The sequence below is a fragment of the Ylistrum balloti genome, unplaced genomic scaffold (assembly GCF_031769215.1).
Source record: "Ylistrum balloti isolate Yb309-2 unplaced genomic scaffold, AGI_CSIRO_Ybal_v1 Utg370398, whole genome shotgun sequence".
In the NCBI taxonomy this organism is placed as follows: domain Eukaryota; kingdom Metazoa; phylum Mollusca; class Bivalvia; order Pectinida; family Pectinidae; genus Ylistrum; species Ylistrum balloti.
Genome location: NW_026782274.1, coordinates 428608 through 442990, shown reverse-complemented (window position 1 = coordinate 442990; position 14383 = coordinate 428608). Strand labels below are relative to the sequence as shown.

General features: G+C 37.0%; 1 protein-coding gene across 4 annotated transcripts in view; it reads left to right on the top strand.

The window, feature by feature from the left end:
• Positions 1 to 14383, top strand: part of LOC132554375 (RNA-binding protein Pasilla-like) — a 61340-nt gene that overhangs the window by 31119 nt on the left and 15838 nt on the right. For all 4 annotated transcript variants that reach the window (XM_060218682.1, XM_060218679.1, XM_060218683.1 and 1 more), the window contains one exon: positions 6864 to 7004. In XM_060218682.1, coding sequence (XP_060074665.1) covers positions 6864 to 7004 — 141 coding nt within the window. The remainder of the gene's footprint in view (positions 1 to 6863; positions 7005 to 14383) is intronic.

Sequence of the window (14383 nt, the reverse complement as noted above, 5' to 3'; positions counted from 1 at the left end):
TTAAAGACATATTGGTTAGGAACTATATGTGCAGGATAATCCAGGTCAACTAGTGGTGGGAGTGACTTGTAGTTTTCTTGTACAAGTCCTGGATCTCTCACTAAAAGTCATATAGTTAGGGTCGGAGTCTGTGGATGCAGAACTGATTCAGCTTTCAGTTTCATTCCACTTGTTTCAGACACCATACTATACTATTACTGTTAAAATACTATGGAGTTTTTATGCCCTTGCCATTGTTTTTTGGGTTCACATTTCTGGATGCCAAGGTCAGGGTAGCTTTTGAAACATTAAAACTGACGTGCATCAAGAATTGTATTGATGTCTGAAGAACATTTGTAAAATGGTTCTAGACATATGTCAGACAGTTCAGGAAACTTGTGTAGAGTTGTCTCAAGCTTGATTTGAGTTGCCTGGTGTTATTGGATTTAACTATGTTGATGTGTAAACACATCTACAACCCATCCATACTTCTCATGTCAAAAACCTTTTGAAGTTCAAGGTCACAGCAAATGACTTTTAATTCTTAACCTACCTGTATTATTTTACTGCACAATAACTTATAATAAATACTGTTTTATAATGTATGTGAAGAGTTGAGGACTTTTTCCATTGAGATCTGTCTGACTGTACACTCCTATGGAACATAGCACCTTTACAACACCTAGATAGTTAAACCAATTGACATTGATGTCCAGGTTTACTGCCTAGGTCAGTCTGCACTGAACATATCACTCACAGTTTTGTCACAATATGATAATTGTCTTCTGTTTTTACACGATACTGTCTGAAAAAGACTTCCCAAGGAAGAAGGGAGGTAGAGTTACTAGTCAGACCATTTTATGTCAATTTGGATTGGATGAGGATTTTTATGCTCACACAAAACAGGTTTGGGTGGGCGTAGGAGTGTTGATGGGGCAATTGAATAGCAGTGCTATTCTTTTCTGGCCTTTTCCTTCCCATTCTACATCAATGTCATTTCTAAAGAACCTTTCAGTAGATTTGATTGAGTTCATATTTACCCTATAGTATATTAACACCAAGTTCTACACCTAATGAGATTCAGGGAAGCCATAAGGGTCTCAGTTTCTCTTCTTATTGTAGGCAAATTGTCTGAGAATGAACAAATACCAATAAATTTCAATGGGTAACAGTGTCCAATTTGGCCCAAAAAGCACCACAGAAAAAAATGACAATAACTTCTCAAGAATTTAGATATTCTGTAGGCACATAGAAATAGTTAACTACTATTAAATGTTTGGGATAATTTAAATTTAGCCAGCACATGAAACAACTTATTTTGGTTTTATCAGGTATGGGGGAAAAGCACTAGTGACAACAAACACACAGGCAATGAATATTTCTCATTGATTTTTCAACTTTGAATTTTTGTTTTCTTTTCGGCTTGTATTTCTGAAACAGTAAATCCTATTATTTATTGATTCAATGTGACATGCCCCGCTCTCTCCGAGGAAAACGAAGAACTGCTGACTAGTGTTCCCACAAATCTACTTCAAGTCATGGAATCGTACTGCCAAAAAGTTAAAGGGTGCTTATAAATTATTTAATATGATGAATTTTGAATGTCAGCAGCCAGAAGCATTTCTATGTCTGAAATACTACAGGTTTATATACCCTGGTAGCATATATTGGTACATATTTTGGAGGTCCAAGACTGCAAGAGGTACAAAATTCCAGATATTTTAGGCAAATCAGTTTTTATATGAAGGTTATTTTATATGAAATGTGGATGCAAAGAGGTCGTTAAAAAAGCTGTTGTGAGTTAAATTAGCAATTCAATAATTGTCTGGTTGTGAATACTAAAACTTTAGAAAGAATTACACAAAATAAGAATGCATGGAAAATAACCAATAAATGATATCTGGACAATGCATGTAGGCTGTACTTTTACTTAAGCCAAGCAACAGTAGGGGCTCTCAGACTTGTTGTTTTAACCATTTTTTAACCATTATGTATAAACCTTGTACTACCAGTCTGCAGGGATCTAGAGTAAAAAGGTTTTATTATATATAGGGTACACTGTGCTGTTTGAATGGGGTAGATAAAAGACTAGGTGGAGATGTAGGCCTCGAGATCACAGGGCTGCATGTGTTAGTGATTGTCTTACACCACACATGGTACATTGAACTAATACAACAGCATGTTAGAGCCGTCAAACAAGTTCTTGTTGACTGAATTGCAGCAGATTCTCTTAGTAATGTTGAAAATGAAGATCACCATGCAGTCAAAATGATTTTGTTGTAAAATTTTTAACCTGAGTAGGGAAAATAGGGGTTGACATCTGACATTTTCTGAATACAATAGAACTGGAAGTTCATGAATATGTTTTTAACTCATTCACCACATCACCAGAACACTGATATTGGTGTTGAGACGATGCCTATAACGGTATGAGAATTACGTAGATGAAATCTTCTAACTAATTGACCAACTCGTTCCTGCTTACAAAAAATATCAGCCCTTTATAGGCTACTACAGGATCAAGTTATTTGCATCTATTTTATTTTATTTGTTATTAAAAAGACGTATGTGAGTTGTTTTAACTTTTTCCAAATCAATTGGTCTTTTGTTTGCAATAAAATTGATTTAAACTAAACTTAGAATTTAATTAACAAAATTGTATCGAAGGAAATGTGACTTAATAGTTTGATAAAGTGTTTGTTCATGAAACACTGAAGTTTCCATGTTACAGTAAATAAAGCACAATATTTGGTTTTGAAATAATTTCAGAATGTTTAGATTAACTTTCTATAAAGCTCTTGGATCATTTACAAACTAGTGCAGTTTATGTGCCGTTTAGTAACATTGTATTTTATATCTTACGCAAGATTAATTTTGTAATTATCTAAAAGTATATAAAGTGTGTTGTATATTGGTTTATATCTTATTTATGTATCTATGATAAATCTATTTGTATGTTTTAGTATAAACGTTTAGAAGTAATGTAACGTATGTGAGGATACGGTATCTTCAGATAAAGTTTTTATCGTTTGTTGTGTATTGTATTATCTGGAGCAGTGTTATCTGTACATCTCTACTTTGCAGTATTTACGTAAGTTTGAAGGAGGTCAAGAACAGGTGCTTGTTGCACGCAGTCTAGATCAGGATATATTTTATCATATCTCAGAAATCTAATGATGAAAATGTTGACCTTTAAAGGCCCATTTAGTAAATGGTTGTAGAGATTTTCTGTATCTTTATCCTGGTTTCTTGTTTAGTTAGTAAAAGGTTGTAGGAATTCTCAGTATCTTTATCCTAGGTTCTTGTTTAGTTAGTAAAAGGTTGTAGGAATTCTCATTATCTTTATCCTAGGTTCTTGTTTAGTTAGTAAAAGGTTGTAGGAATTCTCATTATCTTTATCCTTGTTTAGTTTGTAAAAGGTTGTAGGAATTCTCAGTATCTTTATCCTTGTTTAGTTAGTAAAAGGTTGTAGGAATTCTCAGTATCTTTATCCTGGGTTCTTGTTTAGTTAGTAAAAGGTTGTAGGAATTCTCATTATCTTTATCCTAGGTTCTTGTTTAGTTAGTAAAAGGTTGTAGGAATTCTCATTATCTTTATCCTTGTTTAGTAAAAGGTTGTAGGAATTCTCAGTATCTTTATCCTTGTTTAGTTAGTAAAAGGTTGTAGGAATTCTCATTATCTTTATCCTTGTTTAGTTAGTAAAAGGTTGTAGGAATTCTCAGTATCTTTATCCTTGTTTAGTTAGTAAAAGGTTGTAGGAATTCTCAGTATCTTTATCCTTGTTTAGTTAGTAAAAGGTTGTAGGAATTCTCATTATCTTTATCCTAGGTTCTTGTTTAGTTAGTAAAAGGTTGTAGGAATTCTCATTATCTTTATCCTTGTTTAGTAAAAGGTTGTAGGAATTCTCAGTATCTTTATCCTTGTTTAGTTAGTAAAAGGTTGTAGGAATTCTCATTATCTTTATCCTTGTTTAGTTAGTAAAAGGTTGTAGGAATTCTCAGTATCTTTATCCTTGTTTAGTTAGTAAAAGGTTGTAAGAATTCTCAGTATCTTTATCCTTGTTTAGTTAGTAAAAGGTTGTAGGAATTCTCAGTATCTTTATCCTTGTTTAGTTAGTAAAAGGTTGTAGGAATTCTCAGTATCTTTATCCTTGTTTAGTTAGTAAAAGGTTGTAGGAATTCTCAGTATCTTTATCCTTGTTTAGTTAGTAAAAGGTTGTAGGAATTCTCAGTATCTTTATCCTTGTTTAGTTAGTAAAAGGTTGTAGGAATTCTCAGTATCTTTATCCTTGTTTAGTTAGTAAAAGGTTGTAGGAATTCTCAGTATCTTTATCCTTGTTTAGTTAGTAAAAGGTTGTAAGAATTCTCAGTATCTTTATCCTTGTTTAGTTAGTAAAAGGTTGTAGGAATTCTCAGTATCTTTATCCTTGTTTAGTTAGTAAAAGGTTGTAGGAATTCTCAGTATCTTTATCCTTGTTTAGTTAGTAAAAGGTTGTAGGAATTCTCAGTATCTTTATCCTTGTTTAGTTAGTAAAAGGTTGTAGGAATTCTCAGTATCTTTATCCTTGTTTAGTTAGTAAAAGGTTGTAGGAATTCTCAGTATCTTTATCCTGGGTTCTTGTTTAGTTAGTAAAAGGTTGTAGGAATTCTCATTATCTTTATCCTGGGTTCTTGTAGTAATGTTTATCGTGTAATGTTGTAAGATTATGGTTTGTACATCAGATGTAGTCATTTCTGGAGGTCTGTTGCATTTCTTCAATTTATACTATAAATAACCTTAATTTTTGTGTGTTTTTTAATTTTTAAACTTAAATCTAATCCGAAAGTTTTATAGTGGAATAAACCAAGATCAAAATTGATAGTAATTTATTTTTATTTTGCTTATTACATTAAAGTTACTGAATTAAATAGCAAACAAACGGTCTTCTGAATGATTGCAAATATAGATCTCTAGTGAAAATAAAGTGCTTGATGAAAACCCTTCTGATACAGCAATATTTAAATATCAGTAAGATGAAGCTACGATGTGGAGGTGTTAAGCGTTTTGCCAGACATAAAACACGACTGTTGGTAGCTGCTGATGCTGGTTCACTTGGAGTTGGTATTGATTTACACCAGATCAAACACAACATGGCTACAGTATTTTGCGATATTTCCGTATTTAAATTAGTTTAGTGACAACAAATTACATTGTGAAATAGAATCAAACGGTCATATGTCAAATTTAGTACAGGTACTCAATGATATTATTTTGACTTTATTGTGATATATAACATAGAAAAATCAGCTGAATGTAGTAGTATTTAATCTAGCACTGTCTGATCGGATTAATTGGTACTGTTGTGGATTGGGAAATGGTTAAAAGAATTAAACAAACCTATACAACATTCTGTGATAGCGTGCGAGTGGGCACAATTAAGGATGCAGAATTTATGTTTTTGCGTAGACAAAAACAGTATATTGGTTCGACTTTAGAAACCTGTCATTATTTTTCTAAGTCATTGTTATTTGTTGAGTGTGACTGGTGTGGGCTGTCATTGTATTAATGCTGATTCAGCATTTAACACTACCTGATCCACACTGTACAATACACATAGGCTGACCATGTCACGGTCGACACAAGAGGCGCAGTGTTTCACGACAACTGTATGTGTGTAGGGTGTTCACTCATGTGTGTCGGCCCATCATTTACTCTGCCACTCTGATGTCATTATCAGGAATACATATTTCTTTGGTAGAACAATATACCATTGATTGTTCAATATAGTTCATTGATGAGGTGAAACATGGTCTACCCATTTCTGTTACCTTATAATCAGTCATTTCCTATACTAACACCTGTTGAAATCTTGTCTCTTGATCAGTGATAATTGTTCTAATTATGGCGTTTCTGAATATTTTTTCATTCATTATAATTCAAGATGGCCACATTGGATTGAAACTGACACTATTTTATTATGCTTGGGTGTAATTACTGCAGTGTTAGGAAATTCTAGATTGAAATCATTCGAAAACTTGGATTGACTGACTGATCATAAATTGGAAAGGAAATTATTTGTCAAAACTGTCAACAAAAATGGTACAATATGGTTATTCTGAAATTCTTAGCTTGTATCAGAAACGTTTTTATGCAGTCTTTATCAACATAACCATGACATAAACTTATACTTGTGTAAAGATATACACTATCTTTAGATATTTATATCATTATTAAGATAAAGATATGAGAACTTGTCTTTAATAGTGACATACGACAAAATAAGGATGGCTTTGTAGGTGAGAAATTCCTTGTCCAGGTAATTTGACAGGCACATGGCATTTCTATCAGGATTGTCTGGGAGACACATGTATCATTATATATATGAATCTTTAGAAAAGCTACCTTTTATATTGAGTGATACCAGGCTATCATGAAATCTCACACTGAAGACTGACAAAATACTGGTGGAGATGAAGTGCTGTATATCAGGAATTTTGAGTATTTTGCAGATTTTGTGTTTGATTTTTGGATTGAGTGAGATCATAGTTTAAAGTGCTTACATAGATTTATGTTTTAAAACCTTGGTATGTTCGACATCATTTCCAGTGAAAGGAAAAACTTCGTTTGTAAAATAAAGATGGTAGTAGTGAAACAATGATATTAAAATGTTGCTTATTACTTAATATGGTAATAAGCCCTTCTTAATCGATATGTGAAAATAAGAATTACAAACAAATGCCATTTCATTGTCCTTTGATAAGCCCACTCCTTGACTTTGGGCCAGACTTTTGGTGATGGCCACCAGACTTCTCGCAGAGTATATACCCTGCCTGTATACTAATAAGTAGTTTTCTTACATTAAAACTAATATGCCTTCTTATTTATGAATTTCTTTCCCTTTCTAGGGGACAACATACACCTCAAGATTCTCGTCCCCAGCATCGCCGCTGGAGCTATCATCGGGAAGGGTGGGGAAACCATTGCCCAAGTACAGAAGGAAGCTGGCGCCCGAGTTAAAATGTCCAAAGCAAATGACTTCTACCCAGGTAAGTACTCTTTTGATTCTGTCTTCATGTTTTCTATTACACCTGGTTCACCACCCATCCCACTAGCTCACCACTTATCCCTTTAGCTCACCCCTTATCCCATTAGCTCACCATCCATCCAATTGTCTCTCCACCCATCCCATTGGTTCACCACCCATCCCACTAGCTCACCACCCATCCCATTGGATCACCACCCATCCCATTGGCTCACCACCCATTCCATTTGTTCACCACCCATCCCATTGGCTCACCAGCCATCCCATTAGTTCACCACCCATCCCATTGGCTCACCAGCCATACAGTTTGCTCACCACCCATCCCACTAGCTCACCACCCATCCCATTGGTTCACCACCCATCCCATTAGCTCACCATCCATCCAATTGTCTTACCACCCATCCCATTGGTTCACCAGCCATCCCACTAGCTCACCACCCATCCCATTGGATCACCACCCATCCCATTGGCTCACCACCCATCCCATTTGTTCACCACCCATCCCATTGGCTCACCAGCCATCCCATTAGCTCACCACCCATCCCATTGGCTCACCAGCCATCCCATTTGCTCACCACCCATCCCATTTGCTCACCACCCATCCCATTGGATCACCACCCATCCCACTGGTTCACCACCCATCCCATTGTCTCACCACCCATCCCATTTGTTCATTATCCATCCTGTTGGTTTCCCATCCATCCCATCCATCCCATTGACTCATGGGTGACCCATCCCATAGGCTCAGCATGAAGATTTGACTGAAGAGATGCTGGCAGAATAACAATGAAGATGCATTACAGCTGTGGGTCTGATTTTGTCTCAACAGTATTTCAGTAGTTTTCCTAAATCTGTACTCTGCTGGCATTATAAGAAATGCTTATTGATTAAACATTAAAAAAGAATTTTAATAGGTCATGCTTTTGACATCGGTGAAGAGAGCATGAAGAGCCATAGGTGATGCTCAGATCAATACCACATTCATATGCTAATAACAGACCATTATATTGAATTAGCCTTACACATTGGGAATGAAAGTCTTCGCATACCTTGCCAAATTCCATTATAGACTGGGAGACAAAATTCTATGCATGCATTTTAAGTATTCTCTGTAACTATAACCAAACTTCTTATTTAATCAAGTTAAGCAAGCTGGGGTTTTTTTAAGGTTTTAAGGTAGAGAGACAGAAAAAGAAAACCTCAAGATTTGCCCACTATTATTGGTTTTTAACAAGAGTTTCATTCCTGTTACTGCAGCATATTTAGCCTATTGACCAACACCTTTTTAGTTCGCATACAGAAGAGATGATTGTTTTCATAGCTTTTGAAGATATTATATGAAAAATTTATACCTTGAAAATTAGAACTTGTAAAGTGTTGTGTTTTACCGAAAAATGTTATTATTTTTTCGCCTTCACAACCCTTAAACACATTATTGTTTTCCTATCTGTTCATATTAACCTGACAATTAATTCTCTCATTATTTTGTATTGGAGAGTATATATAGTCAGTCATAACTGTGGCCATAACACATCATCCCTTTGTTTAGTGTGCAGACTGCTTATCAGAACAAATACAGTATCAGCTGATCTTACCATGATAACTACTCTTAAATTGAAATCTCCCATGTTTATGTTTGAACGCCTGTAAATATATACTACAGGGGTTGTTTACTTGTGGTATATATTTATATTGCCAGTCACAACCTGTTTACTTTGGTACAAATAGATTTTCTATCCTGTCTATTTCTCAGACTGCATAGTGATGATGTTGATTACACTGTAATTCTGCAGTGGACCCCTACCCCAGGTATGGGAGAGTTAGAAAAGCTGAGGCTACCCCAGGGATGGGAGAGTTAGAAAAGCTGAGGCTACCCCAGGGATGGGAGAGTTAGAAAAGCTGAGGCTACCCCAGGGATGGGAGAGTTAGAAAAGCTGAGGCTACCCCAGGAATGGGAGAGTTAGAAAAGCTGAGGCTAACCCAGGGATGGGAGAGTTAGAAAAGCTGAGGCTAACCCAGGGATGGGAGAAATAGAAAAGCTGAGGCTAACCCAGGGATGGGAGAGTTAGAAAAACTGAGGCTAACCCAGGGATGGGAGAGTTAGAAAAGCTGAGGCTACCACAGGGATGGGAGAAATAGAAAAGCTGAGGCTAACCCAGGGATGGGAGAGTTAGAAAAGCTGAGGCTACCCCAGGGATGGGAGAGTTAGAAAAGCTGAGGCTACCCCAGGTATGGGAGAAATAGAAAAGCTGAGGCTACCCCAGGGATGGGAGAGTTAGAAAAGCTGAGGCTACCCCAGGGATGGGAGAGTTAGAAAAGCTGAGGCTAACCCAGGGATGGGAGAGTTAGAAAAGCTGAGGCTACCCCAGGGATGGGAGAGTTAGAAAAGCTGAGGCTACCCCAGGGATGGGAGAAATAGAAAAGCTGAGGCTAACCCAGGGATGGGAGAGTTAGAAAAGCTGAGGCTAACCCAGGGATGGGAGAGCTGAGGCTACCCCAGGGATGGGAGAGAGTGAGGCTACACCAGGGAAGAGTTAGCTGAGGCTACCCCAGGGATGGAAGCATTAGAAAAGCTGAGGCTACCCCAGGTGGGAGAGTTAGAAAAGCTGAGGCTAACCCAGGGATGGGAGAAATAGAAAAGCTGAGGCTAACCCAGGGATGGGAGAGTTAGAAAAGCTGAGGCTACCCCAGGGATGGGAGAGTTAGAAAAGCTGAGGCTACCCCAGGGATGGGAGAGTTAGAAAAGCTGAGGCTACCCCAGGGATGGGAGAAATAGAAAAGCTGAGGCTAACCCAGGGATGGGAGAGTTAGAAAAGCTGAGACTACCCCAGGGATGGGAGAGTTAGAAAAGCTGAGGCTAACCCAGGGATGGGAGAAATAGAAAAGCTGAGGCTAACCCAGGGATGGGAGAGTTAGAAAAGCTGAGGCTAACCCAGGGATGGGAGAGTTAGAAAAGCTGAGGCTACCCCAGGGATGGGAGAGTTAGAAAAGCTGAGGCTACACCAGGGATGGGAGAGTTAGAAAAGCTGAGGCTACCCCAGGGATGGAAGCATTAGAAAAGCTGAGGCTACCCCAGGTATGGGAGAGTTAGAAAAGCTGAGGCTAACCCAGGGATGGGAGAAATAGAAAAGCTGAGGCTAACCCAGGGATGGGAGAGTTAGAAAAGCTGAGGCTACCCCAGGGATGGGAGAGTTAGAAAAGCTGAGGCTACCCCAGGGATGGAAGCATTAGAAAAGCTGAGGCTACCCCAGGGATGGGAGAGTTAGAAAAGCTGAGGCTACCCCAGGGATGGGAGAGTTAGAAAAGCTGAGGCTAACCCAGGGATGGAAGCATTAGAAAAGCTGAGGCTACCCCAGGGATGGGAGTATGAGATTAGCTGAGGCTACCCCAGGAGTGTAGAAATGAGGAAACTTAAAGCTATCACAGGGGTGTGGGAATGAGGAAATATGAGGCTATCACAGCGGTGTAGGAATGAGGAAACTTGTAGCTATCACAAGGGTGTAGGAATGAGGAAACTTGTAGCTATCACAAGGGTGTAAGAATGAGGAAATGTGAGGCTACCAAGGGGTGGAGGAATGAGGAATATAAAGATGATAGACCTGTAACTGTAGGGTGGGGAAGGGTAAGGTTGCATGTAAATGTAGACCTTCATGATTCTGAGTGACAGGTGTTCAGCAGTATAAAGCTACTGAAGCATATATCTATACTAGTATGATGTGATTACTTTTGTTTTTAGGTTAATTGAGTCATATCTGCCAAATAGACATATCATTTCTGTCTGGAATTGTTTTTGATGGACGATCATGTACATGTCAAAATGTAGAATTTCTGTCAAGTTGAGGTCTGAGTATATCACTGTTAAGGTATTTATGAATAATACCTTGTGTATCAATGTCACAAGATAACTGTATTAATCCAATAGTGTTACCTGTGAAAAAGTCGTACCAGAAAGAATCTCTACGTATTCTATACATTTTCCAGGACTTGAGCCCCAGGATGGGTTGCTGTGTGTCTGTTTGCCAAAATTGGCAGTAGCTGGCAGAGTGCCAGCGTTGGTGCTCTCCAGGATTCACAAACTTAACCAATCTGTCCATCACTGCACTCCCTCTTCCTAGAATCAACAATTTAAGTCTGGGAGATGTGAAATCTGCACCGCCCCATGATAACCAGCACCATTGGTCTGTCCTTGCTTTTCCCATGCTCTTGACATAGTCTTTGTCAAAACCATGATAAGATCTCAACCCCCTGAGCTCAAAAGCTAATGCAATGCAGGCATAAGATAATGCTACAGTAGAACTGGAATCTAGGATAGTCTGGAGATTTCCATGATCAAATCCTGTCTTAAGAACGTTCAGAAGGAGGTGTGACTGTTATAATGCATTTGATACAACTCTCCATTATCAAGTTGTTGGGGATGTCAATTTGTAGTTGTCCAGGAGTAGGTTAGGAAATTAGACTGTGAGGAAGTGTCCATACTATCCTATGGATGATATATTGGGCAATCCTTACACAGACAGCTACTGGTTAGTGGGAAGGAAATGGTGATGGAGAGACAATGTGAAGGTATTAACAGGCACACAACTCTTTGGAAACATTTGTATTCTCTTACTCCACCCTTACAATGAAGGTATTTACTATCATTAGAACCCCAAGGTACTTGTTGTTAATAATCATGTACACATTTCTGATCATTTTGAAATTTTTGTTTGAATGTCATTTCAAGTTCATTTATAAAATAATTGCAGTTTTTAGGATTTGTGAAATCAGTTTGCTGTGAGGAGTTTTAGGGTTTTAAGGGTTAAGGTCACCTGCATCTATTATCCATTCTCAGTCTTTATATATTTCTTTATATCACTATTTCCTTAGAAATACTGGACGGCTAGGTTCCTCTTGGTCCCTATTTGTTGTGTCCTTTAGATTTTGTTACTGATCAGGTAAAAAAAAAAATGGCTGACAGGTGGCCATGTTGAAAACTTTGTTTTAAGTGTTCTTTATTACTGAATGAATCTCTCTCACGTTTCATATGTTTAGATTCCTCTTGGTCCCTAGTTCTGCTCTTTTGATTTCGGGACTGATAAGGACAAAATGGCTGACAGGCAACCATTATGGATTTGATAGTTTAAGATATATATCACTATTTTCAAATTTCCTATAATTATTAAGATCAGTGCAAGGAAAGAATAGAAAAGATGGGACAATTTTTTTTTATTCAATATGGAAGTTTTTTTAGGTTCTATTTGAATTTGAAAAGGATATTTGTAGCTTAAATTTAATAAGTGGTAGTCACCAGATATGATAATGAATAATGATGAAGGTATTGTAGATTTACTGCATTTAATTTTAAACAAAGTAAAAATACATACATATTGCATTTGTGCAAGATTCATAAAATATGCAAAAAATAAAACTTAAAAAAAGCCGACTTCATTTCTTGACAATTTGACCAAAGTAAGAAAATTACGACAGTGTAAATGATCTTGTATCCTTGTTTTGAAGTACAGAACCCCAGGGACAGTTCTAGTGAAGAGACTAATAAACTAGCTGTAGTCGTCTATGCTGATAATTTCATTGAAGCCTAGAGCTCTCCCGTGGTGAATGTTAACGCTGAAATGATTCCTTGTCATTCAATACAATTTGTTACTTTTGACACACTTCGGTTCTCATGATAATGAGAACATCAGTTCTATAAAAAATAGATGTCCTGTACTCTTTACCATTTGAATTACAACAACAGTATCTTCAGGATGTAAAGCAACATGCATACATCAAGGGAGGCTATTCAGGATTTGCCGTGGGGGACTTTTTAACAAGAGCATGGCTGGTGTGGTCACAAGGGGAGGTAACACAGTTCATTCTTGTATTGTGTACGGCAGCTCAACAAGGTCACTTGATAATTTCATGCTGAATAATTTGAAGACTGAGAAACATCAATAATGGAATTGGCAAATCCACAAGACACCAGGTTAAAATTCACCAGCTTCTCCTTCAGACAGCTATTGATTAGAGTTAATTATTTAGTGTTCACACAGGGTAAAATCGTCTTAATCCTGCTGGAGCATAATTAACATTTCCAGAGATACTGATTCCACTTGTCCTGATTCTGCTGATCACTTGTCGCAGATGTTGCACAGATTTACTCTGATTTAGTTGTTTTAGACAACACAATATTTGTATTGGAACATTGGCTTTTGAAAGAAAATTTAAACATTTAAAATGATACTTCAGAAATCCTCAGGGACCTTACTCTTTAGTTTCCATGTAAAACATCAGCATATTGGGTGAGAGTTTAATGTCCTACTCCACCCACATGGACCTCTGTCTTAATAGTGAAGATCATAGTGAATAAAGTTTTAGGGCAGGGTATAGGAGTGAACAATGAGGTTCATGGTTTTAGAGAAGAGGATTTGATTGAACAACTTGGTTCACAGTTTTGGAGAAGGGGATTTGAGTGATTACTTTGTCTCACATATTTTGGGGAGGGAATTTGAGTGAACATTTAGCTTTTAGTAACTACACATGGCCATTTGTCTAGCCACACATTGGTTTCCATAGACTTTTACAGGCTTACAGCTGTCATAGCTGTTTTAAACCGAAGGTCATTGTTATTGTTCCTAAAAATAGGAAGAAAACATTTCTATGTTTAATGTTTATGATATCAGCTGGAGTGCTGAGGAAAGTGGCAAACTTAATGCGATATAAAATTCTGTATCTGACAATACTCACTTTGACCGACACAGGTGTTAAGGACATAGAGTTTTATGAATAAACATGATATGATGTGATATTGCATCATATTAGACACATGTCACTATTCTAATACACATGAAGATGAACACACTTTCATATGTTTGTATGTGTACATTAAACTGTATGATAAAGTATATTGTCATAAGCTGTTAACAGTAAAACACTTTATAAGGGAAATGTAAGGTAATTAATGTGGGAATCATGAAAAAGTATAGTCAGTCTCTACAAACAGTAGCTCGTCCAAGGTAAAACTGTTTTAGATTAGTAGTTAAAACCTAGCTGTAAGTTGTATACTCTGTAGTCATGGAAATCAATTTAAAAACTGAAATATTTCTGTCATAACAACTACGGTAATTAGACATGAAGGATCACATTATATATTACAAATATTATTATTAGTTATTTTTTTAGTCTACAGAATTTTAAAATCAGATTTAAAGGGATAAAGTTTCATTTCATCAAAAATTTTCAGTTAATTATACTTCATTGCTAATGGAAGTTTTGAAAACTTGCTTTGTTATATGTCTACTTTATCACTTAAGTATGTTACACTTACTCTCAACAACTAGTCTCTAGCCAGTCATGGTGCAAATCCGTATGACAGGAAACTGCAAAGTAATGGCATGATTGAAATAA